At 39.1% G+C, this 26014-nt stretch overlaps 2 protein-coding genes across 15 annotated transcripts in view; one reads left to right on the top strand and one right to left on the bottom strand.

The window, feature by feature from the left end:
• Positions 1–26014, bottom strand: part of osp (myosin phosphatase Rho interacting protein outspread) — a 600580-nt gene that overhangs the window by 114946 nt on the left and 459620 nt on the right. For all 14 annotated transcript variants that reach the window (XM_076182079.1, XM_076182084.1, XM_076182083.1 and 11 more), the window contains 2 exons: positions 23312–23593; positions 22921–23192 (listed from right to left, as the gene is read on the bottom strand). In XM_076182079.1, the coding sequence (XP_076038194.1) occupies positions 22921–23192; positions 23312–23593 (554 nt within the window). The remainder of the gene's footprint in view (positions 1–22920; positions 23193–23311; positions 23594–26014) is intronic.
• The window catches only part of LOC143023539 (uncharacterized), a 279586-nt gene that overhangs the window by 16901 nt on the left and 236671 nt on the right, over positions 1–26014 (top strand). The window lies entirely within an intron of this gene.

Below are 26014 nucleotides of genomic sequence, written 5' to 3'. Positions count from 1 at the left end.
ATCTGGGGCAGCATCAAATTCTCTTTCTGTAAAGGATATGTTGTATGATTCTGTCTTGTCTCAAGAAAAATATAAATGTTGTTCTTCTCTTATTCTGTATTGGTGTCCTGGGCAACTGTCAGTCTTTTGTGAGACTTGAGCAAGATGGTCAGCCAAAATATTACTAATTATTTTAGAATCTGTGACAAGGATATTGTTAACTTTAAGCACTGCTGGAGGTTTGGGTGTAAATTTCCCTGCTATCTTATAATTTTTTTTCCAAATACTGTGGATGGGTGTTCGACGATTGATGGTAGATATAAAGGATGCCCATGACTGTCTTCTGGCAGCTTTCATTACTTTATGAAATCTAGCTCTGTATTGTTTATAAATGATCATATTCTCAATTGTTCGATGTCTGTGGTAACAGGTAAGTGATGTTCTTGTAGTTCGATGTAAGATTCTGAGCTCTTCAGACCACCATGGAACTGGGCTTCGCTTAAAGAGTCCTGTAGTTTTTGGTATAGAATGTATACCTGCTATATGAAAAGTTCCATTTAATAAGTCAATAGCATCTTCTGGAGTTGGAAAGTCATTTGCATTGCCTTCTATTTCACTTAGTTCTATAAACTTATCCTGTTCTGCTTTGTCGATACTCCACTTTGGTTATCTTTGAGTTGGTGGGTCATCATTTGTTTCGATTATTATGGGGGCGTGGTCACTGCTATGCCAGTCATCATTTGGTCTGAAATTAATTGTGCAGTTGGGACTAGAAACGGTAAGATCTAGACAAAAGACAGTACCTGTTTGAATATGGTAATGGGTGGGCTCCCCAGTATTCAAAAGTCCTAGGTCTTCATATTCTATAACTGAGGCTATAATATTCCCTTTTTGGTTTGTAGTAACATCTCCCCATAGTGGGTGTCTGCCATTAAGGGGGCCATTGCGCTCGAGAACGAACCTCGTCCATTACGATCAGAATTTCGCGAATTTTTAATATGTTATATATACATATACTGAGATGTTCACCACCAATTTTCATATCGTTTGGTTGAAAAACAATTAAGTAATTAAAAAAAAAACTGTTTTTGTTAAAATCACATTCTATCTCCTCCTTTATCCATTGACTGAACATGCTGAAAAAAATACCACAAATGCTTTATAGCAATACCTAAATAATTATTGTACAGTTTTTGGAATTTCCTCTTAGTTTAGGAGAAAGAATTTTTTTTTTAATGTCCATTTTTTTTTTTTACATATATACAATATATGGACTTCTATCACAAAAAATGAAAAACGCCACAATGAAAAACTTGCAAATTTATTCAGCTTTCAAATGATCTAAACTCCATTAAAATCGGCCAAGTAGTTATGGAGATAGAAAAAATGTAGAGAAAATTGTAGTTTTGAGATACTGAGCTTTGAAGTTCAAAATACATTTCCCTGCATTTTTTTATATTTTTCATTTAGATTTTTTTTTTCTATGTGCCAATCTTCATGCATTCTATGTCATTCACATGTTATTATAAAGTGTAGCTGGTACCTGGTCCCCCTTTTACAAGGTATTAGCCGCTCAGAAGGCAAGGGTTTCAGGAGGCACCACCTCCCTCATTGTCGCTATGATCATCTCCAGTAATAACCAAGGCAGAAGTACACTCTCAATAATTTGATTCAGTTTCTTAGCTCTTTCATGAAATGCACGTTTCTTCTTCGAATGTTTAGGCATTCTTGAAATGATATTAGCTTCAAATAAAAGTAAATAAACGTTCTCCAAGGAGCGACAATTCGCTTTCTCCGCCTACTCACAATAATTTTCTCAGTTTACTCATGTTTCCGACGTATTCGAGTGCGAAGTGCTTTCCCCACGTGTAGGACATGTTTTCAGCTAGCCTTTATTAGTGAACAACAAAATACATCGCATTTGTGCCATTTTTATTGTGATGAAATAATTTAGTTGAATATATGCGCAGCAAAGGTGTAGTGGGAAGTGGGGGGTGTCAGAAAAAGTCAACTCCTTTATTTTTTAGTATTTTGCAGAAATATTTTAGAACAGGGTTGACAAAGGCCACTAGATGGCAGGGAAGTTGCTTTCGATTTTACAGGTATATATGCATGAACATAATACAGCAAAGGGTCAGGGGTGGTGTAGGAAGTGGGGGGGGGGTCAGAAATTTAGTCATAACTCCTTTAGTTTTTAGTATTTCGCAGAAATATTACAGAACAGGGTTACTAAAGGCCAATAGATCACAGAGAAATAGTTTTCATTTTTTTTTCTTTTTTATATACATATATATATATATATATATATATATATATATACTGTATATATATACACGAACATGATACACCGGTGGTCAAAAAACTAGTCATAACTCCTTTATTTTTTGGTATTTCGCTGAAATATTTCAGGACTGGCTTGCCAAAGGCCACAAGATGACGGAATTTATTTCTGAATATTTTGATTTTATTAAATATTAATCAGAAATTCACCGCAACGGCCCCCCTTAAGGTCGCCCATAATCAGAAACAGCTGTGGGAGCTGATTAATAAAAGTTACTATTTTCTCTCGGGTAACCATGGTGTTTGGGGGCATAAGGTGTATTTTCTTTTTAATTGTATTTGAACTGCTACTGCTTCTAATGCTGTATTTAAACTAAGTGGAAAATGGGGAATATCTCTTCGTGCATAAACGAGACATCCTCCATGATTTCCAGCTTCTATAATATATGGAGTTCTAAAAGATATATACTCTCTTGGACAGGGTGTATATCCATCCAACACTGTCTCTTGTACTGGAGAATATTCATATATTAAGACTTTAAGCTCTTCATACTTTGCTCTAAGTCCGTGACAGTTACACTGTATTTGTGATGTGAATGTATCTATTTTCTGAGGGGAGGTCCTTTACTCAAGGTCTTTTTTGAGTGTTTTTTGTTTTTATGAGCTTTTTGTGAAGATGGTGTTTATCTTCAGTACCTATTTTGGTAGTTTTGGCTTTTGCTCCTTTATCTTTTTCTTGTAAAAATCTGCTAGGGTTACATTTCTTTGGGGTTGATGGAGAGGGTGAGGGTGTTCTTGTTTATTTATTCTGTTTGTTTGTTTCAATCTCCATTGAGTCTGGTAGTGATTCTGCCCAAGACACTATGCTGGAAGATGGAGGAGGATTGAGGGGTTGCCCCTCTTTACTATATCAAGTGTTTTTATGACCGGGGTAGGATATTTGCCTTAGTGTTTTGTGTTCTTGCCGAGGTACGTTGATCACCTGGCCCTGAATGTTGGGCTGCTACCCCAGAGGTTGAGGTTTCATTCACAGAGGAGAGATTTGTTGAATGAGGTGGATTTCTTGGGGTAGTAAGGGCATTTGTGGATTCTGCCCAAGATATTTCGCTAGAAGGTGGAGGTGGATTGGAGGGTTGCCCCCCTTTACTATAAGCCATGTTTTTATGATCAGGAAGTAGTATATCTGCCTTAGTGTTTAGTGTTCTCATCGAAGTATGTTGATCACCTGGCCATGAATGTTGCGTTTCTAACCTAGATGTTGAAGTTTCATTTACATTGGGGGGATTTGTAGAACATGGTGGATTTCATGGGGTGGTAAGAGTGTTTGCGGATTCTGCTTGAGACACTACGCTGGATGATGGAAGGGGATTTGAGGGTTGCACCTCTTTACTATGCAAGGTGTTTTCGTAATCTGGAAGTAGAATATCTGTCTTTGTGTTTGGTGTTCTCACCAAAGTATGTTGATTATCTGGCCTTGAATGTTGGGTTGCTACCCCAGAGGTTGTAGTCTCATTTGTAGTAGTGAGATTTGTAGAATAAGGTGGATTTCTTGGGGTAGTAAGAGCATTTGCATAGCTCTTTTTTCTTCTTAAGAGTTGCTTAGCATGTCCTATCGTGATATGCTCAGTATAAGTTTTATTTACAGCTGCTGTTTCAAATTTATATTCTTCACATGCTCTATCAACTGGTTTGTGATCCATTTGTGATACATTTGTGATACATTTGGGAATACCTGAGCATTAGCCATGTGTTGGGCCAGAGCAATTACCACATACCTCATTATTCTTACATATCTTTGATGGATGGCCAAATTTAAAACAATTATAGCACTGTAGAGCTTTAGGATGGAAGGGTCTATTTCTCACTCTTTCATTTTCAATTGCTATATGAGTCGGTATATTGCTATCCTCAAAAGTATAATCACATTACTGTTTGGGATCTTTTTCACTTTCCAAATAGATGTGGGGCACATTTTTAACCACTTCACTCCAGGCCAAAATCTCGCGGGCAGCATTAGCTGCCAGACGTACGATGTTGCGTCATAATACTCGCATCATAAAAAATAGTCACCACTTATATTGATCGTTCTCTCTTTCACCCGTGAATTTTAATAACCATAGAAAATGTGATGAAGCCAGTTTAGAGAGTATGTCAGTTATGCAGGGACAACTACAATAAATATAATCAAGACGCTGATATGGCAGCCTCGCGTATCCACTTGCTCCTCATGCCGCCTACGTAGGCGGCACCGTATGGAAGAGGTTAATATTTCTAGTTCAGTCAACTGGTGAGGTCTACTCTTTTCTATTATATCACTATTTTCAACATTCATCATACAGAGCATCTTGGATTGTATCTTTGATTTGGCATGAACAAGTATTGCATTCTTATCTATTAAATTTATAGTAATTGAATTCTTATCTATCAAATTTAATTAAATTTTTCTTCCTTAGCCTTCATTACTATCCACATAGGATGCTGGATGATTCTTTCTTTTATAGTATTATCTTGATGGTCATCTGAATTCCATTCTGCAGGTTTATATACATCTAGATTTCTAGGAACCTTATCTGTTAAGGCTCCTTTGACCAAAGAATTGTAAATTTTCAGGGTATTGAAGTTTCTGCTCAGGTAAAAGGCATCTTCATGCTTATCAAATATTACCTCAATGTCAACAAATTTCATGCGAATTTCTACTAAAGTTCCAAATTTGTTCAGTGGAGTAAATATATCATCATAGTTACACTGTATTGGAATATCTTCTATGTGCACAACTTTCAATTGTTTTATATTACTATCTGTATTTGATCAAAGAAGGGTCTTTTTTTGAGCCTGAGGTAGTCATCTGCGCTTGGGATTTTTCAGTATCTTGACCGCAATGAGGGTGACCTTACTGGGGGCGGTTCTCCGGTCAGGTGTAAATAAGGCAAACTATTTTTAGGGCACCTTTTCTAGCCCCCTCCCCATGTGGGGTGAGCAGAGTGGGTCCTGAATAGAGCTATTTAGTCATGTGGGTAGCTGCCGAGCTGTGATGTTGCCTCCATCCCAACACAGAACGACTATCTTGCCCACATCGCCTATGTGCAGTTCATGACTAGAGGCTCCCAGAGATCACCTTCCCCTGCCCCAATCATCACTACCCATTGCCATAGGACTTTTTTCATAGTGGTTATGAATGAAAAGTTTTACTTATAATGATTGTACATGACAGAAGTTTGTTTCTGAGAGGCTTCAAAATTTTGGCAATGTCATCAGGAGGGTCAATCATGATAGAATGAAAGGGGTAGAAAGTTGGGCAAGGGGAAGAGAAGATAATGGGTGGGTTAAGAAATGCGGGTATAAAAGTCTATTTAGCAATGGTCGAGGTTATGTCATACAGATGGTCATAGGTAGCTGGCCTCCAGCATGCTACCGCCATCGGCTGTCCCAACCCCCTCCATGTGGAGGCAAGAGCCTGGAGTCATTCCCCCGCAGAATAGAGCAGTCCCAGGGGGGGCATTTACACATGCAGGGCCTCAGAGGCGAGTTAGAGACTTTGTCAACCTGGAAATTTGTCCTCTTTAGTTTTGTCCCATTAAGAATGGGGCTGGTGTAGTCACTGCATGTGCACTGGATAGAGAGAAAGGAAGTCAGCAACCTAGCACTACCTTGCAAACATGCATACCCCAGTTGGTGAGCTTTTGGCCCTCACAGGGAGTAGTGACCTCGTGGTATACATCCCCACTTGACTGGGTTCAGACATGTAGCTTGGGAGGCACCAAGATACAAGAACCTTCCTTAATAAGTAAGATGGTGAGATAAGGAGAGCAGGGTAGCAAATATGAAGGATAGTGATAAGGGAATTCACAAAGGAAAAGGGTGGGGGATCCCCTTTCTATTCACTCCCCCAAGAACCTCATCCTAAAACAACTCTCATAGGGTGAGGGCAGCAAATCCCATGAGCATTCTGGTCCATAGTCAAAAACAGCTCACCCCCCATCCCCCACCCAGTCTCCCTCATGCATCACAGCATCATACATACACAACCATTCTCCCTTTACCACTTATCTTTTGTCCTCTCCCATCCTTCCTCAACATACATTCCCCTCTTTCCCAATGCCCCTTTTACCCCATCCATCCATCTCATCCTAGGATGCCCCCTCATGTTCACTCTTTCTACCTCCGCATTCCACACCTCTTTTACTAATCTTTCTTTACTCATTCTTTCCATATGTCCAAACCATCCCAATACTCTTTCATTAACCCTATCTCTCAACTCCTTTTCCAACCCTGTTCTCCTCGCCTCAGGCATTTCATTTCAGAAGATTTACCTAGTTGTAAACAGATCGGAGGGGGGGCTATGACGAGTGGTACCGTGATGTAGCAGTGATTTAAGTTTAACAAGAATAGAAAAAAGAAGGGAAATGGATGATAAACCGACATACGCAGAGAAAACCAAAAGAAGATTAGACACGAGTAAGTATGAAACACCTTTGGGAGTAGTCAGAAAGAAAATATGTAACACAGATATTCCAGATATGAAGATATGAAGACGAATCATTCCATGGATTCAGAACAGAAAGAGTTATCGACCTCAAAAACATACTGATAAACCAAGAAATATTTGAAATGAAAAGGGATATTGTTGAATGGAAAAGAGAACATAACCAATTATACAAACAAGTGAATGAACTGCGGAAGGAAAATGCACTATTAGTTAGGGAATCAGAAGAAATGAAAAAGGAAGTGGCTAAAGTAAAAAATGATAATGAAAAGATGAAAAATGAAGACAATTAAAAATGAAACTTTGTTGGGGGAAGTTAATGAAAAAATATTAATAGAGGCAGGCAAAGTTGATGAAAATATATAAAAATCAAACATGATGGAAATAAAAAACCAATTGAAAGAAGACAAAGAAAAAATACTATTTAAAGAAACAGTCAAAGAACAAATGAACGAAAGTACAAAGGACATAGTAATATAGTAATAAAAGTAATAAAAGAAAAAAGAGATTGGGTATGAGACACAATGGGCAAAAAAAATGTATTGTAATCTATAGTATCAAAGAAAAACATGGTCTAATAAGGTTCCAAAGGGAAAAAGAGGAGAAGAATATAGTGACAGAAATACTAAAAGAAATACAAGAGGAGGGCCAGGGACACATGAAGGCAATAGTCTATAGGATGGGCAAATATTCTGAAGAGAAGAATAGACCTCTTAAAGTAAAACTTAATTCACAGACAATACATACATACATATACCAAGGCTTTTTCCCCCTTACTAGAGAGGTAGCCAAAAAGGAAAAGGCATTAAGTCATTCCCACCCATTCCATCCCTGAATACACTCCAAACCCCTCCACCCTCCCTCCCATCTTAGCACCTCCTAGATGACGGGTCATCCCCTGCACCCTGTCCACTGCCCTGGGTCAGAAGCAGTGTCGCAAGACACAGCACATCCACAGCAAGGCTGCTTCATTAAATCAGCGACCCCCCCCCTCTCCATCCCCCCATATAAAGGAGAGGACGGGGAAAAATCCCTTCGGGCTGCATCAAAATTTTGCTCACACACACTACCTCACCCCCCATCCATTCCACCTCATGCATCACAACATCTTCCATATACAACCATTCTTCATTCACCCCCGTCTTCTGTCCTCTCCCGTCCTTCCTCAACAGACATTCCCCTCTTCCCCAAAGCCCCCTTCACCCCATCCATCCATCTCATCCTAGGACGTCCCCTCATGTTCACTCCCTCCACATCTGCCTTCCATACCTCTTTTACTAGTCTTTCTTCACTCATTCTTTCCATGTGTCCAAACCATCCTAATACTCTTTCATCAACCCTATCTCCCAACTCCCTTTCCACCCCTGTTCTCCTCCTCACCTCCTCATTTCTCACTCTATCTAGCCTAGTAACCCCCATCATACTTCTCAGACACTTCATCTCAAACACATTCAAGCTCCTTCTCTCAATATTCCTCTCTTATGTTCCATGTTTCTGCTCCATACAGTACTGTTGGCACAATCACTCCTTCATACAGTCTCCTCTTAGCATCCATTCCCAAATTTCTATTCCTCATTACACTTTTTAATCCACCTAGGCATTTACTCACTTCTCTCAATCTACATTCTACCTCCACCTCCACTCCACCTTTTCCTGCCACATTTGCACCCAAGTATCTAAAACTATCCACTTCCTCCAGTTGCTCTCCCTTAATGATCACTTCCAGATTACTGCCACTTTCACCCCTTGTACATCTCGTCACCTTAATTTTACCCACATTTATCTTCAGCTTTCTTCTATCACATACTCTCCCAAACTCTGTCACCAACTTCCTCAATCCCTCCTCCGATCCTGCCACAAGCGCAGTGTCGTCTGCAAACAACAGCTGGCTCACCTCCCACTTTTCTCCATTTTCTTTAACCATCTCCAATCCCTGACCCACTACCCTTGCATTTACCTCTCGCACTACCCCATCCATGTATGAGTTGAACAGCCAGGGTGACATAACGCATCCTTGACGAAGTCCCACCTTTACCTCAAACCACTCACTCTCTCCATTTCTAATCCTGACACAAACTCTACTACTCTCATAAAAACTCTTGACAGCTCCCAGAAGCTTTCCTCCTATCCCGAATATCTGCATAACCTCCCACAGTGCCTTTCTGTCTACCCTATTGTAAACCTTTTCCAGATCCATAAAGGCCCAAAAAACATCCTTCCCCTTTCCTATAGCTTTCTCACATATCTGTCTTACCACAAAAATCTGATCTACACAACCTCTACCCATCCTAAATCCACACTGTTCCTCACCAATTACTCCCTCTGTTCCTCTCCTAATCCTCTCAATCAAGATCCTCCCATAAGCCTTCCCAACTACACTTAACAAGCTAATCCCTCTGAAACTACTACATTCACACTTGTCCCCCTTTCCCTTTTAAAGTGGAACTATACAAGCACTCCTCCAGTCCTCCGGCACTCTACCTTCTCTCCAGCAAACATTAAATAACCTCACCAACCAGTCCACCATCACTGTACCTCCTTTTTTAAGACATTCTGCATGGCATCCATCCAGACCAGGTGCCTTACCTGCTTTCATCATCTTAACTGCTGCCTTCACTTCATCCTTCCTTATTTCTCCTCCATTTTCCTCATTCATCACTCTCATTTTCTTCGTATTTCCCACTGCAGCTATCTTTCCTTCCCTATCCTCCTTCACATTTAGCAACTCCCTAAAATATTCTGCCCATCTTCCCCTTACTGCCTTCTCCTCCATTATCATCTCTCCATCTGCACCTTTTACCTTTTCTTCTCTACTTGATTCACCTCCTCTTCCTCTCTTAATTTCTTTCCAAAACATCTTTTTATTACTTTCAAAATTTTCTGTCATACTCTTACCCCATTTTACATCTGCTCTCCTCTTTGCCTCCTTTACCTTTTTCTTTACTTCTCTTTTCTTTTCTTTGTACCTCTCATATGACTCCCTCGTCCTATTTTGTATCCAATCTGTGTAAGCTCACTTCTTCTCTTCTACAACCTTCTTTATTTCCTCATCCCACCATTCACTACCCTTCCTTCTATTTCCTCCTGTCCTTCTTGTTCCACACACCATCTTTGCACACAATAGCAGAAGAAATATTGACAAACATAGGAAAACTAGCAAAAAGTAAAAACTACAAAAATCTAGGGATAAAAAAAGGAACTAAGTGATGAGGAAAAAGAAAAGGAAAAAACACTTAAAGAGGAAGCTAAAGAAAAGAATGAGAAAAGAACAGAAAACGAAAGGAAGGATTTTTTTTTGAGTGATGGACTTGAGACTGAGGAAATGGTACATAAGGGAAAAGGAAATGCAGGAGAAAGAAGAAAAGGCAGAAAAGGAAAAAAAACTAAAGATAACATATACCAACATAGATTGATATCAGGAATCAATGAATTGAATGACTATCTAGAACAAGAAAAAGCAGATATAATGGGGACTGTGGAGACAAAATTAAAAGGATCATTACCACCAAATAGTATAGGACAAGGATGATATAATTGTTGGTACAGAAATAGAGAAACAAAGCAGGGTGGAGTGATGTTACTAACCAAAAAAGGCCTAAATGTGACAAAAATTACAGAAGGAGAGTTCAATGTGGAATTCATTATAAGAGTTGAGGATAGAGATATGAAAAATATAAAGTATGCAGTGATTTATGTCCCACCTAAAACTCACGCATGGAATGAAAGTGAACACTCCAAAATGCTGGAAGACACAAGAAAAACACTATATGGAATACCAAAGAAGGAAATCTGGTAATCATGGGTGATTTTAACTCAAAAGAAATGTGTTGGGAAGAGATGACTGTGAAAGGTGGAGAGGATCACTGGGGAAACATATTACTGGAAATGACCATTGATTACACATTGACGCAATGGGTCAAGGAAAACACCAGATATAGAAATAACAATGAACCCTCAAGACTGGATTTGATATTCACATCAGAACCCAAAATTGTGGATAAAATCGAATACAAGACACCAATTGGAAAAAGTGACCACATACTAATAGAACTGGAATTAAATAAAGAAACAAATATAGAAATTAACGGAAAAACACGGAAAAGGAAGACTAATGTACAACAAAACAGATTTTGAGAAACTTAGACAATTCTTTCAAGAAGCAAATTGGAAAAAATTTAATAATGAAGAAATGAAGAAATAAAGGTGGAAGAGAAATGGACAATTGGAAGGAAATCTACAATGAAGGTGTGGATAAGTAGGTACCTACACAAAAACAGGAAAGGGTACAGTAAAGGCCCTCTTATCCGGCATTCAGGTATCTGGCAACTTCAAGTATACGGCATCAGGGTGTAATTCAGAATTTTGAAATGAATTACCGTAAAAGTTTCCTGTGTAAGCTTGTAAATTATGATGATGGTACAATCCCTCAGTTCCAAAAAACAATTTAATGTAAAAGACGCTATCTTCATGGCTTCGTTAGCTTGGCAGGATGTCAAAAAACAAACCTTGATGTGATGTTGGCATAAATTGTATCCCTTGATCATGTTTGAAGAGGCGGATGATTCTGACTTTGAAGGGTTTGGTGGCAAGAGAAATTCAGTGGTGAGTGAGTTGAGGGAGATGGGTGGTGGTGCTAAACTTAGCGTAACAGATGAGGCGCTAAAAGAGTGGGTAGATGTGGACAAAGATGAAGTGGTAACATTCACTCTAACTGATGAGGAACTTATTAATGTGGTAACTGAAGATAATCTTGAGAAGATGACAGAGGCAGATAGTGAGGAAGATGACCCTGAGCCTAAGGTGGTGTGGAAAGATGTTGCAAATGGTTTAGCTGTCTTTGTTAAGTTTGCAGAGCAGTGCAGCTATATGTCCACCTGAGATGTTATGTCTCTTCACTGCATTCAGAATGAGTTTTTACTACAAAGAGAAAGAGCGGCAAACAAGCTGACATAAGAAACTATTTAAAAGTAGGTTGTAAGGGAAAGAAAGAGCGGCAAACAAGTACAGAGGATAGTGATAAACTGGAGTGATGAACTGGATGTTGGCGAGTAAGGTGGTTTTGTTTGTCTGTTTATGTGCTTTTTTATGTTAACCCCTTCCATACAGTGCCGCCTACGTAGAAATCATGAGGAGCAAGTGGATTCGCGACGCTGCCATATCGGCGTCTTGATTATATTTATTGTAGTCGCCCCTGTGTTTTTACATTCTCCCAAGTGTGCCCTGAATCCCATTCTCTGTGGTTTTCGAAATTCGCGGGTGAAAGAGAGAACAATCGATATAAGCGGTGACTATATTTTATGATGCAAGTATTATTACGACACGTCGTACGGCTGGCATTGGCTGCTGCCCGCGAGATTTAAGTCCGGAGTGAAGTGGTTAAGTTAAATATTTATGTTATGTTATATGTTCTTAATGGTGAATAAAACGAGTTGATTGTAGAAATAGTGTTTTAGTAACCCTTCACTTATTTTAGTAACCCCTTCAGAAAAGTAGAGAAGGTTAGTGTCTAGTGATGAACTGTATGTTGACATGTGAGGTGGTGACGCCGCAATCATGTGATGCTTTTTTTATGTTATGGTATGTGATACTATATGATAACTGACATTAACAGTGAGTAAAGGAGGTGAATGCAGACATATTTCTGTACCCCTTCACTTACTTTAGCAACCCCTTCAAGTATCTGGAATTTTCGAGTATCCGACATGCCTTTGGTCCCAGTGATGTCGGATAAGAGAGCTTTTACTGTATATAAAATCCTGGTACAATAAAAAGTGCAATGAGGCAAAATACAGAAGAGATAAAGCCTGGAAAAGGTGGAAAAAGGGAAAAAAATAAAATACTGAGAAATGGAAAATGTACACCAAACTAAGAAATGAATATGTAAAAATACAGAGAAGAAAAGAGAAATTATGAAAAGGACATAATAGACAAATGTAAAGATCAACCCAAATTATTTTAAAGATATGTAAACAGCACGCAAAAAAATGAACAGGAAATACTTAAATTACATCAAGGTAATAGAGAATACACAGAAGATATAGAAATGGCAGATATTATAAACAAACATTTCAAATCTGTGTTCACCAAAGAGGTAAAAAAATCTACAAAACTGTGATCAAAGAATTGAAGTAAGGTTTCCTCCATTGAAGAAATTAAACATTACTCAGGATGAAATAAGGAATCAAATATTAAAGCCGAACGTTAACAAGTCACATGGACCAGACAAAGTTGCAAACTGGATACTGAAGGAATGTATTGACGAACTAACAGGAAAAATATACAAAATAATTGAATGCTCACTCAAAGAAGGAAAACTACCAGGAGACTGGAAAAATGCCAATATAGTGCCGATATATAAAGGGGGAAATAAGGAAGACCCAACAAATTATAGGCCGGTGTTCCTAACAAGTACAATAGTTAAAATTTGTGAGAATCATCAAAGATAGATGGACAAAATATCTGGAGGAGAATAATATACTGAACCTGAGGCAATTTGGATTCAGACAAGGAAGATCATGTACACCCACTCCTCGTTTAACGACCTACTCGGTTAACGACAACTCGGAGTAACGACGGGCTTTATGACATTAGTTTAACGTAAATCTCCCGAAGTTACGACGTCGTGTATGATAATTAAGTTGGCTGAGGCAAATTTGTATGATGTTATAAATGAACTTGTACGGTGGATATTACCTGTGAGGTAAAGTGTTCTGAAGCTTAGGTCTACATTACCATCCTGCAAGCTGAAAAAACTACCTGGGGTACAGTATATACCAGTAGTGGTAAATTTTTAGTTTCGACCAAGGGCGCAATATAGCAATAGAAAATTAATTATTAATTTTGTAAATTATAATGTATCAACGTAATATGCAATTTTGTGAGCGGAAAAAAAAGGTGCTAAAACAAATTTCGTAAGTAACGAAGTCATGTCGGACAAATGGTACACCATGTTTGTTATGATAGATGCCAATGTCGAAGAAATGAAAGGATGATAAATTCGTCTAACCTAAACTAAACTAACCTAACCTGCGTTTGATAAATCATTACCTGCAAATTAAATGTCATCCGGCTCGTCCTCGTTGTCGTCGTCGTGAGAGACGTTGGCAGACGACAAGATGGCGTCCCGATCCTATGCTACCGACTTCGTTCATTAGCATATTTTCTTGTAGCATGGTATTTTTTACTTTCATTTCTGCCCACAAAATTGCATATTACGTTGATACATTTTAATTTACAAAATTAATAATTAATTTTCTATTGCTATATTGTGCCCATGGTTATAACTAAAAAAATACCCTGGTATTCAATATGGAATGTCAGCATACGCGGATTTGGTCATATACGGTAATTTCAGGAACCTAACCACCGTAAATAAAGCTAAAAATGTACTGTATAAAAGAGGGAAAATACACGAAAATAAAGATACATGTATTGCTGGACATTGTACATACAATACATGTACGTATATGTATACACTTTCGCTTAACGACCAATTCGGTTAACGACGGCGTGCTGGTCCCAATTGTCGTCGTTAAACGAGGAGTGGTTGTACCACTAATTTAAACTGTTTCTATTCAAGATTGATAGATATATTGCAAGAAAAGGATGGCTGGGTGGACTGTGCATTCCCGGACTTGCAGAAAGCATTTGATAAGGTACCACACAGAAAATTACTATATAAACTGGAAACAATAGGAGGCATACATGGAAAACTATTGAATGGGACCTTTCACAGTGAGCGATTTGATACCAGACACAGCCAGATTTTGTAATTCTTGCCGGAAAATAAATACTTTTTTGGGCAAGTTTTATAAGCTTACAGAGGTGTATCATTGTACATTATTGTGTCTGAAATTTAAGTAAATTAATTTCATGATTGCAAACGGCATATAGCATTGTTTGAGCCTCTATAATTACAGATATTCATAAAACAGCCTATAATTGTATCAAGCCAAGCAATTTGTCATTTTCTACCGACTTCAATGGACGTATACTGATATATACTTTCATTTGAATGCACCAAGAAATAGGCAAATCCATATAATGTATAGAAAATATAATTTTGCATCGAAGACATAATTTTTCTGGTACGATTATGGCTTGTGTTTCTCTTACTTTTTCTTGAATCTGATGTGCAGTCTGCTATGGCACACGTAAAATTAGTCATATTTGTTTGAAAATAGCTCCCAGCAGATCTAAGAGGCTATTGTTTATACAAATGCCGCTCACCTCGTACGTCCGCCACCACTGTTGTTATCTTTTATCTCACTGATAATCTTCATATACAGGATGTGACAGTGATATCCATTATTTTTCAACACACTCAGATAAAATGCACAAACCGAAATCAACATCCTCTTATTTTTACTGCTTATATTTACTTTGGTAAAAATAATAACCTATTTTTAGTTTTATCTTATAATTAAATTAACAAAGCCTTATCACACACACCAATAAGTAAAAATTATAACATTAAGAGTCATGTTTTTAATTTTGAATACACTTATGCAGCAATTTATGTCATATATTTTTTTTAATATAGGTTTCCAAATTAGCTAAGTCACCCCTTTGCCTCGTGAAATCCGAGACAATTGAAAATTCTAGCGCTAATAGGAATCTCCGAGCCTGACTGCGAAAGGTCCCATTGGATGAAGGACTTTCTACATGAAAGAAAAATGAGAGTGGTGCTCAGAGACTAATATTCAAAATGGGAAGAAATGAGTAGTGGCGTCCAACAGGGATTGGTGCTAGCTCCGATAATGTTTGCTATATAGACGTAAATGACTTGGACAAAGGCATTGAAAGTTACATGAACTGCTTTGTGGATGATGCAAAATTATTAAAGAGATTACTGTACAGCTACACAGAAAACTATCGTTAGTAGGGGTGTCGAAACATTCGCTTATGAACATAACCTTATGATACCGAAGGGTTGGTATTTCTGGGGTTCGAATTGTTCGAATTCCTTCTGAATGAATATGAATCGAATAATAGTTCCGGAGTTCATATGGATTCACTATGACATAATAATCTTATTTCCGATGGAGACTTCAACTTGTCTCAAATAGTTTCGTTCTTTTGTGTCAAAATGATTAGCGTGATTTACTAACGATAGTTTTCTGTGCAGCTGTACATACATATACCAAAGGCTTTTTCCCTCTACATGGGGGGTAGCCAAATAGAAAAAGGGATAGAAAGCACTCCCACCCATTCCATTTCCCATATATTCCACTCCCCTCCACCCTCCCTCCTATCTTGGCAACTCCTGGATGACAGGTCATCCCTGCATCCTGTCCACTGCCCTGGGTCAGAAGCAGTGTCGCAAGACACAGCACATCCACAGCAAGGCCGCTTCATAAATTTGGCGACCCCCACTCTCCATCCCCTCATGGAGAAAAGAAGACCTGGAGAAATCCCTTCGGGCTGCATCAAATTTTTTTCTCATACATACTTCCTCACCCCCTATCCCCCACCCACTCCCCCTCATGCATCACAGCCTCATCTATACACAACCCTTCTCCATTCACCCCTTTCTTCTGTCCTCTCCCGTCCTTCCTCTACAGACATTCCTCTCTTTTGTAAAGCCCCTTTCACCCCATCCATCCACCTCATCCTAGGACACCCCCTCATATTCACTCCTTCCATCCTAATACTCTTTCATCAACCCTATCTCCCAGCTCCCTTTCCACCCTCGTTCTCCTCCTCACCTCCTCATTTCTCACTCTATCTAGCCTAGTAACCCCCATCATACTTCTCAGACATTTCATCTCAAACACATTCAAGCTCCTTCTCTCTTCCTCTCTCATGTTCCATGTTTCTGCCCCGTACATTGCTGTTGGCACAATCACTCCTTTATATAACCTCCTCTTAGCATCCATTCCCAGATGTCTATTTCTCATTACACTTTTTAATCCATCAAGGCATTTACTTGCTTCTCTCAATCTACATTCTACCTCCACCCCCACTCCTCCCTTTCCTGTCACATTCACACCCAAGTATCTGAAACTATCCAATTCCTCCAGTCTCTCACCCTTAATGCTCACTTCCAGCCTACTGTCACTCTCTCCCCTTGTACATCTCATCACCTTACTTTTGCCCACATTTATCTTCAGCTTCCTCCTTTCACACATCTTCTTAAACTCTGTCACTAACTTCCTCAATCCCTCCTCTGATCCTGCTACAAGCGCAGTGTCATCAGCAAACAACAGCTGGCTCACCTCCCACTTTTCTCTATTTTCTTTAATCATCTCCAAACCCTGACCCACTACCCTTGCATTCACCTTTCGCACCACCCCATCCATGTAAAGATTGAACAGCCAGGGCGACATAACACACCCCTGACGAAGTCCCAGCTTTACCTCAAACCATTCACTCTCTCCATTTCTAATCCTAACGCAAGCTCTACTACATACATATACATATACCAAGGCTTTTTCCCCCTTACTAGGGAGGTAGCCAAAAAGGAAAAGGCATAAAGTCATTCCCACCCATTCCATCCCTGAAAACACTCCACACCCCTCCACCCTCCCTCCCATCTTAGCACCTCCTAGATGACGGGTCATCCCTGCACCCTGTCCACTGCCCTGGGTCAGAGGCAGTGTCGCAAGACACAGCACATCCACAGCAAGGCCGCTTCATTAAATCGGCGACCCCCCCCTCTCCGTCCCCCCATATAAAGGAGAGGACGGGGAGAAATCCCTTCGGGCTGCGTTAAAATTTTGCTCACACACACTACCTCACCCTCCATGCATCACAACATCTTCCATATACAACCATTCTCCATTCACCCGTCTTCTGTCCTCTCCCATCCTTCCTCAACAGACATTCCCCTCTTCCCCAAAGCCCCCCTTCACCCCATCTACTACTCTCATAAAAACTCTTGACTGTTCTTAACAGCTTTCCTCCTATCCCATGTATCTGCAGTATGTCACACAGTGTCCTCCTGTCTACCCTGTCATAAGCCTTTTCCAGATCCATAAAAGCCCAAAAAACATCCTTACCTTTTCCTATAGCTTTCTCACATATCTGTCTTACCACAAAAATCTGATCTACACATTCCCTACCTGTCCTAAACCCACACTATTCCTCACCAATTACTCCTTCTGTTCCTTTCCTAATCCTCTCAATCAAGACCCTCCCATGAGCCTTCCCAACTGCACTCAACAAGCTGATCCCTCTGAAACTACTACACTCATACTTGTCCCCCTTTGTAAAGAGGAACTATACAGGCACTCCTTCAGTCCTCCAGCACTCTACCCTCTCTTAAACATTTACCAACTCCCTAAAATACTCTCCCCACCTTCCTCTCACTGCCTTCTCTTCCATTATCTTTCCATCTGCACCTTTTACCTTTTCTTCTCTACTTGATTCGCCTCCTCTTCCTCTTTTAATTTCCCTCCAAAACCTCTTTTTATTACTTTCAAAATTTTCTGTCATACTCTTTCCCCATTTCACATCTGCTCTCCTCTTTACTTCCTTTATCTTATGCTTAACTTCCTTTCTCTTTACTTTGTACCTCTCATACGATTCCCTCATCCTAATTTGTAGCCAATCTATGAATGAATGCTTCTTTTCTACACCCTTCTTTGCTTCCTCATCCCACCACTCACTACCTTTCCTTTTATTTCCTCCCGCCCTCCTTGTTCCACACACCATCTTTGCACACCTTACGACTCCCTCCTTGAACCATCCCCATTCCTCCTCCACTCCTAGTTCTACTGTATCCTTTACTATCTCCCACTCCTCTCTCAACTTCTTCTTATACTCATTTTCCTTTTTTTCCTCATTTAAGGAGTTCACTCTAAGTACCTCCCTACCTTCTGCCCTTTTCCTCTTTCTCCACCTATTCTCCACTCTCAATTTACCTTCCACCAGAAAATAATCTGATATTCCCACACTCTCTCCCCTTAGAACATGTACATCCTTAACTCTTCCTACCATACTCCTGGTCACCACTATATAGTCCATTAACACTCTATCTGCCACCCTTCCATCCACCACCCTCTCCCATGTGTACTTATGCTTGACTTTCTTCTTAAACACTGTATTTGCTATCATCAACTCTCTTTCAAGACACATCTCCACCATCAATTTTCCACTACGATTTTTACCTGGAACTCCATACTTCCCAATCACTCCGTCAATTGGTTCATTTCCCACCCTAGCATTTAGGACTCCCAATACAACTACATTGACATTTCTCCCTAATCCCTCTATGCACTCATTTATATCTACCCAAAAAGCCTCCCTTTCCTCTATGCTCTTCTCACTATCAGGCCCATACGCACTTACAAAAAACCCATATCTGCTTTTCCATCTTCACCTTCATCCAAATCAACCTTGATGACACCTTCCACTCCACTACCCGCTTACTTATCTCTTCACTTACTAGTATAGCCACCCCTTCCCTCCCTCGTCCTCTCTTCACTCCTGAGTACCTTCCAGCTACACTCCCAAACTCACAGTTGCCCTTTCCTTTCATTTTAGTTTCACTCAAAGCCAGTATGTCCATCTTTCTTCTCACAAACATACTGTCTATCTCTTCCCTTTTACTGTCATCTGTACCACATCCACGCACATTAGAAGACTCAAACCTTAGGGTACTGGTTGGAATGGATGCTAAGAGGAGGTTATATGAAGGAGTGATTGTGCCAACAGCAATGTACGGGGCAGAAACATGGAACATGAGAGAGGAAGAGAGAAGGAGTATGAATGTGTTTGAGATGAAATGTCTGAGAAGTATGATAGGGGTTACTAGGCTAGATAGAGCAAGAAATCAGGTGAGGAGGAGAACAGGGGTGGAAAGGGAGCTGGGAGATAGGGTTGATGAAAGAGTATTAGGATGGTTTGGACATATGGAAAGAATGAGTGAAGAAAGATTAGTAAAAGAAATGTGGAAGGCGGAGGTGGAAGGAGTGAATATAAGGGGGTGTAAGGGGGTGTCCGAGGATGAGATGGATGGATGGGGTGAAAGGGGCTTTACAAAAGAGAGGAATGTCTGTGGAGGAAGGACGGGAGAGGACAGAAGATAGGGGTGAATGGAGAAGGGTTGTGTATAGATGAGGCTGTGATGCATGAGGGGGAGTGGGTGGGGGATGGGGGGTGAGGAAGTATGTATGAAAAAAAAATTGACACATCCCGAAGGGATTTCTCCCTGTCTTCTCCTTTTCTGCATGAGGGGATGGAGAGTGGGGGTCGCCGAATTTATGAAGCAGCCTTGCTGTGGATGCACTGTGTCTTGTGACACTGCTTCTGACCCAGGGCAGTGGACAGGATGCAGGGATGACCTGTCATCCAGGAGGTGCCAAGATAGGAGGGAGGGAGGAGGGTGGAGGGGAGTGGAATATATGGGAAATGAAATGGGTGGGAGTGATTTCTATGCCTTTTTCTTTTTGGCTACCCCCCGTGTAAGGGGGAAAAAGCCTTTGGTATGTAAAAAAAAAAAAAAAAAAAAAAAAAATCACTCATTATGTGAGGTGCTCATTACGCAATGTTTGATTGTACTTTCTATACAGTGCAATTTTCCTGTCTTGATTATTGATGTTTCTCAATAGTTCTGCTATTGTTGCTAACATTTCAGAACTTCCTGATTTCATCTTCTGGGTGATGTGATGAGCAGGGTCTTTGGTAGTCTTATTTATAAGACAAGTGGGAAACATTGAAGTGTATGTGTGAAAAGGTCTCTGCTGATTTGCTGCCATGGGCCAACAGGGTTCAAGAGATAGGGAAAATTTGTCAGATGTTTCCTAGTGTATATGTTTGATCTGCCATAACTTAGTCACTTCATATGGACATGTAATCTTCATTAATTTGTTTTCATGACTCCTTAAAAAACCCCATCCTTAATCTAGTGATTTCTTCTGTCATTGTAATCTATCCCCTTTAGTGACTTGAACACTGTAATCATATCACCTCTTTATCTTCAATCTTTCAAAGTTGGCAGACCCAGGACTTTTAGCCTTTTCTCATATAGTTTATTTGCCAAGCTATGGACCAGTTTGGTTGGTGCCCTTTCTATTCTCTCAATCTTACTTATATCCTTCAATCTGTATTGGGACCATACTACTGATACCTATTCCAGTTTTGGACAGATCAGGGTTTCAATGAGTTTTTTCATCTCTTCATCCATACAGTGAAGATGCACTTTAATCCCCTGTGGCAATTTGTACATCTCTCCCACACTCCTGCTGATATGTCTGTCAGATGACAGGTTGTCTTTTATCAAAACTCCCAAATCTTTCTCCTCTTTTGCTTTTGTAATAGATTTTTTCCTAAGGAATAGTTCAAACATGGTATTTTGCAACTATTGCCCATTTCCAATACTTTGCATTTTTTTTTTTTTTTTGTATTGAAATTAAATCTCCATTCTTGGCTCCATGTAAAAAGAGTCGAGATCTTTTTGGCAACTGCTTACTGTCCTCCTCATTTTTTATTCTTCTCATGATTTTTGCATCATTTGCAAACATGGTGGCATAGCTTGTTGTATTTTTCATCATGTCATTGACAGACAAGACACATTACTGGTGTAAGCACTGAACACTGTGGAACTCTGTTCATTCCTGCTTTCCATCCTGACATCTTATCCTATACTACTGTCTTTATGGAAGATCCCTTAAAAAAAAATTCATCCATTTGAATAGTTTGTTTCTTAGTCCTCCAATATGCTCCAGTTTCTACAAAAATCAATTGTGAGGTACTTTACTAAAAGCCTTCTCTTGGTTGAGGTACACAGTCCACCCCTCTCTCTTGCACCACATATCGCTTGCAAATAAAAGCTTAACCCCTTCCATACAGTGCCGCCTACGTAGGCGTCATGAGGAGCAAGTGGATTCGCGACGCTGCCATATCGGCATCTTGATTATATTTATTGTAGTCACCCCTGTGTTTTTACATTCTCTCAAATGTGCCCTGAATCCCATTCTCTGTGGTTTTCAAAATTTGCGGGTGAAAGAGAGAACGATCGATATAAGCGGTGACTATATTTTATGATGCGAGTATTATTACAACACGTCATACAGCTGGCATTGGCTGCTGCCCGCGAGATTTAAGTTCCGTACTGAAGTGGTTAAAAGGTTCGGCACACATGACTTTCTAGATCTGAAGCTAGCATGACTGTCTGCCAGAATGTTCATTTCTTCAAGATTGTTCCTTCAATCTTTCACATAATTTCACTATTGTGTTAAAATTTTATTTTCCTTTTTAGTTTAGCAATCTCTACTTTCTAAGCCAAGCTTGTTTCTTTTTCTTGTTCAACCTTTTGCTCTAGATCATGTAATCTTGATTTATGCAAAGAAAATAAACCTCTCAATCATTTCAACTCAATTGCAATTTCACTTGTCTCACTGGAAGACTTGCATCAATCTTGAAAAGCATCTTTTTCTTCTAATTCAGTTTGTCCCTAGAATCACATTGATCAATTTCCTCAAAGGAATTACTCACCCTTGTTTGTTGGAAATTTTTGAAATTTGATATTTTTGGTGTAAATACAACTAAAAAGACAACACTTTGTACTGCACACTAGTATAAATTTTGATCTTTTATTTCCTATCATGAGTGATGTCAGAGTTGAAAAATCACTACTCTCCTTCACTGACTTTTTCCCAAAGTTGAAACCAGCAATTTTATACTTCTACAGTAACCCTGAACAGCATTGCTTCACTGATGTCCACTCGATTGACAAATCTTTCCATCTGGTGGTGCCTGTAAAAGGCTAAATCTATGAGTATCTGTCATCAACCATCGATCATTGGTTGCTGTGTGTCATATGTAAGTCCTAGTAAGTAGCTTTTTTTTTCAGAGTACTGTACACTATGTCTCTGCCCCACCATTTTTTTTTTTTTCATTTTTTCATGTGAGAAGAACAGAATACTAGGCACTACTCCTTCCCCCATCCTACTTGCCATTTACATAAAATCTGTATGACTCACTCAAAACAGACAGTAGTCAAAGGTTTCTTTCCAGACAGATCTATAGGACTTCTATTGGAATGTTACCATCTGCCATGGGCTCTTTCCAGAGACAAAGCAACAACTGAGGGACTGTGTATTGGTACTATGATCAATCATCTTATAATGGTTGAAAGATATATGTAAACCATTATTAAGACAAGTCATGTTTATCCTAAGACTTTTCATCCATTCCCATTAAGAGCAATGAAAATATTGATTAAGGTTACTTACTCATGTTCTTTGTGAATGGCACTAATATCATGACCAGATTGCATCTTTCGAAGGAATTCCTCTTTGAACTTTGCTATTTCCCTCTGGACTTCTGCTTCATGAGCTTTCCGCATTGCATCCAGAGCAGCCAAGGTGGCTTGGGTTTCCTCAGATAAAGCCTGCTCCTTCTCTGCCTGTAGGGCTGTCAACTCTCGCTGATGTTTCTCTTCTATTTCGGCAATCATTCGCCTATGAGAATTTTCCATTGCACCTAATCCTTTTTCACACAGACCCTTTAGAAAAAACAGAATAAGTACTCAACACAGCTATATTGATTTATAAATACCCGGTAACTGAAACTTTATGAAAAAAATGTACAGTAACAAAAACAAAAAATCAGATCAGAGCTAACCCTCAGTTCTTTAATATCCACTTGATATCGTTGTCGAATATTCTCTTCACATGTCAAGTCTGGTTGTGTTGTAAGAGCTTTTTCATACTGCTGCCTTAGAGATGCAAGTTGTGTCTCATAACCATCCTCAATAAGTGTTAGACGTCTTTTGAGAGCAGTCAATTCATCCTCACTGTCTCTTGTGGGAGGTTCATGACGTGAGTTTTCTCTATATTTTTCAAGAGCAAGCTCATGCTGACTCTGTAGAGCTGACATTGCAATCTTATGGTCTTCTTCTAAGGTCTGCAAAGATTAGATAACTTTATTTAATAAGAATTAACAACAAATTGAATAATCATAAAAACTTGTTTTTCTCTTGGTCTCCAGATCAGATTTAGAAACTCATTTCTTCCTCTCAGCCATTCCTACCAACATATAATCTCCTCTTCTATTTATGTTTTCACATAATGTTATTACCGTATATACTAGCGTGTAGGTCGCACCACTAGTTTGTGGTTGTCAAAGTGGTTATTTGTGGTTGACCCGCTATAATCTGGCGATTTGCAAGACTCATTCAAACATAAAAATGATCAGATATCTACCTTTATTTCAAAACTTTAATCACAAAATTTTAATATTGGAACACATGTAGATTGTCTGACCATCACACGTGCGCATAATGCAAACTTACATAAACAATGGTTGCGTTTCTAAAACTATAATCGTAAACAAATGCACTTGCACAAAAAATTGTAGTCGACTTAAAAAAAAAAAAAAAAAAAGTTTAACTGTCAACTGGACACTATACAACAGTATATAAGAAAATTTCTTTAAGCTGATCTTTCTGCTTTCTCCATTCCCTCACTACCTTTTCTGAAACCCCCAAACTCCCTTTTTGCAGATCCGTTTACATGTTCTGCGTAATCCACCACTTTCAGCTTAAAACCTACTTCATAGCTCTTTTTCTTAACAATACTCATGATTAGGGTTTGCAGTTATTAGGCCTAAAACTCCATATGATCTACCGTAAATCTAACAGTAGGGTAGGCCTACTAGAAGTTTATGAAAATAATCATCTTTTATTATGATAATCATAAGTTTTTTTTAAATTACGTTACGGGATGTTACGTTACGCTATGAAAACAATCTGCACACATATTATAGAAATACAGCCACAAGTGAAACAGGTGATGTACAGTAATGTACGGTAAACAAAAGGTAATAATAATAATAATAACTTTATTTGGCAATGAATCAGTATACATTGAGTGCAGATAATGAAAAAAACACATAGTTCGAAATACAGATGCTCCTCTACTTACGTTCATTCGTCTTACGTCTTTTCGATTTTACGTTTGAACTGACTAAAAAAAAATTGTAAAAAAATTTTTTTGAGTGAATTTTTTAGTTTAGCGCACTCTCCGTAGTACAAACGATACTTACGCATGACGCTGCATCCATTGTTTACATTGCACAAACGACAGACTGAAAGTGCCTTGCCTCATCCTCCTCCTCCTCCTCCACCATCTCAATTTATGTTGCTTGAATTTAATTTATTTGAAATTAATGTTACTATTTTACAATGTTATGTGTATAATTAATTATTTAGGGGTGTTTTGTAAGATACGGTAATAGAATTTACGGATGTATAGTACAGTAACAACTTACGTTCATTTTCAACTTACGTTCGGCCGTTCGGAACGTAACTAAAACATAGGTTGAGGAGCGTCTGTAACAATTACAACTTTTGATGATAACACAAAAAACCATGTGGTTGCATTGCTTATAAACACTATAAAACATATGAAAGAGAATATTTTACGATTTCATTGTAACTGATATATGATTCAGTAGCAGCAATAGTTGAGTTTAGAGCAGCAAGTCAGTAGGAACCTTTGATATATATATCTTATGCATACAAAAAGCTTGAAAAGCTTTCCAATACATATTGTGCAAACACCACTGAAATTCCGTGTCACTGTCACATTGAAATCGCCAACTGTTGTGACTTCAGTAACAGTAGTGCTGTCCCTCATTAATGTCGAGTGGATAGGTTGCACCCCTGATTTTGGCAAAATATTTAGTTTAAAAAAGTGCGACCTATACGCAAGTATATACAGTACACCACCAATTGCTCTCACACAATTTTTCCCTTCCAGCTGGAGATAGAAACCAATCTAGGACCATACTGATGACCTATTGCACAAAACCTATAAATTTCTCACATACATCAATCCAATACAATTACATACACATATGGGTTTACTTCACGTGAACCACACTTACATTACCAGCCCAAATGAATACACAGTGATTTGGAGCTGTAGTCATTACAGAAAGATTTGGGAGTGTTGATAAAAGACAACCTGTCACCCGACAGACATATTAGTAGGTTTTGTGGGAGAAATGTAAAAACTGCTGCAGAGGCTTTAAGTGGTTTTTCACTTGAAGCTCATAGAAACCATGATTCACCCAAGACTGCAATATGTATCAGTGGTATGGTCCCCACACAGAGTGAAGGATATGAGCAAGATCAAGAATACAAAGCAACAAAACTGGTCTCCAGCCAGGCAGATAAACCATATGAGGAAAGACTAAAATGCTGTCTGCCAACTCTGAAAGATTGAAGAGAAATTGTTGATATTACAATATTGAGGTCATTAAATAGAACAGATTACAATGACAGAAGAGATCTCTTAATTAAGAGATCCAATGTTCCAGGTC

This window comes from Oratosquilla oratoria, unplaced genomic scaffold (genome assembly GCF_046742065.1).
Source record: "Oratosquilla oratoria isolate Oo_2021 unplaced genomic scaffold, ASM4674206v1 SCAFFOLD50, whole genome shotgun sequence".
NCBI lineage: Eukaryota > Metazoa > Arthropoda > Malacostraca > Stomatopoda > Squillidae > Oratosquilla > Oratosquilla oratoria.
The sequence above is the reverse complement of the archived record's forward strand: the minus strand, read 5'-3'. Positions and strand labels throughout refer to the sequence as shown.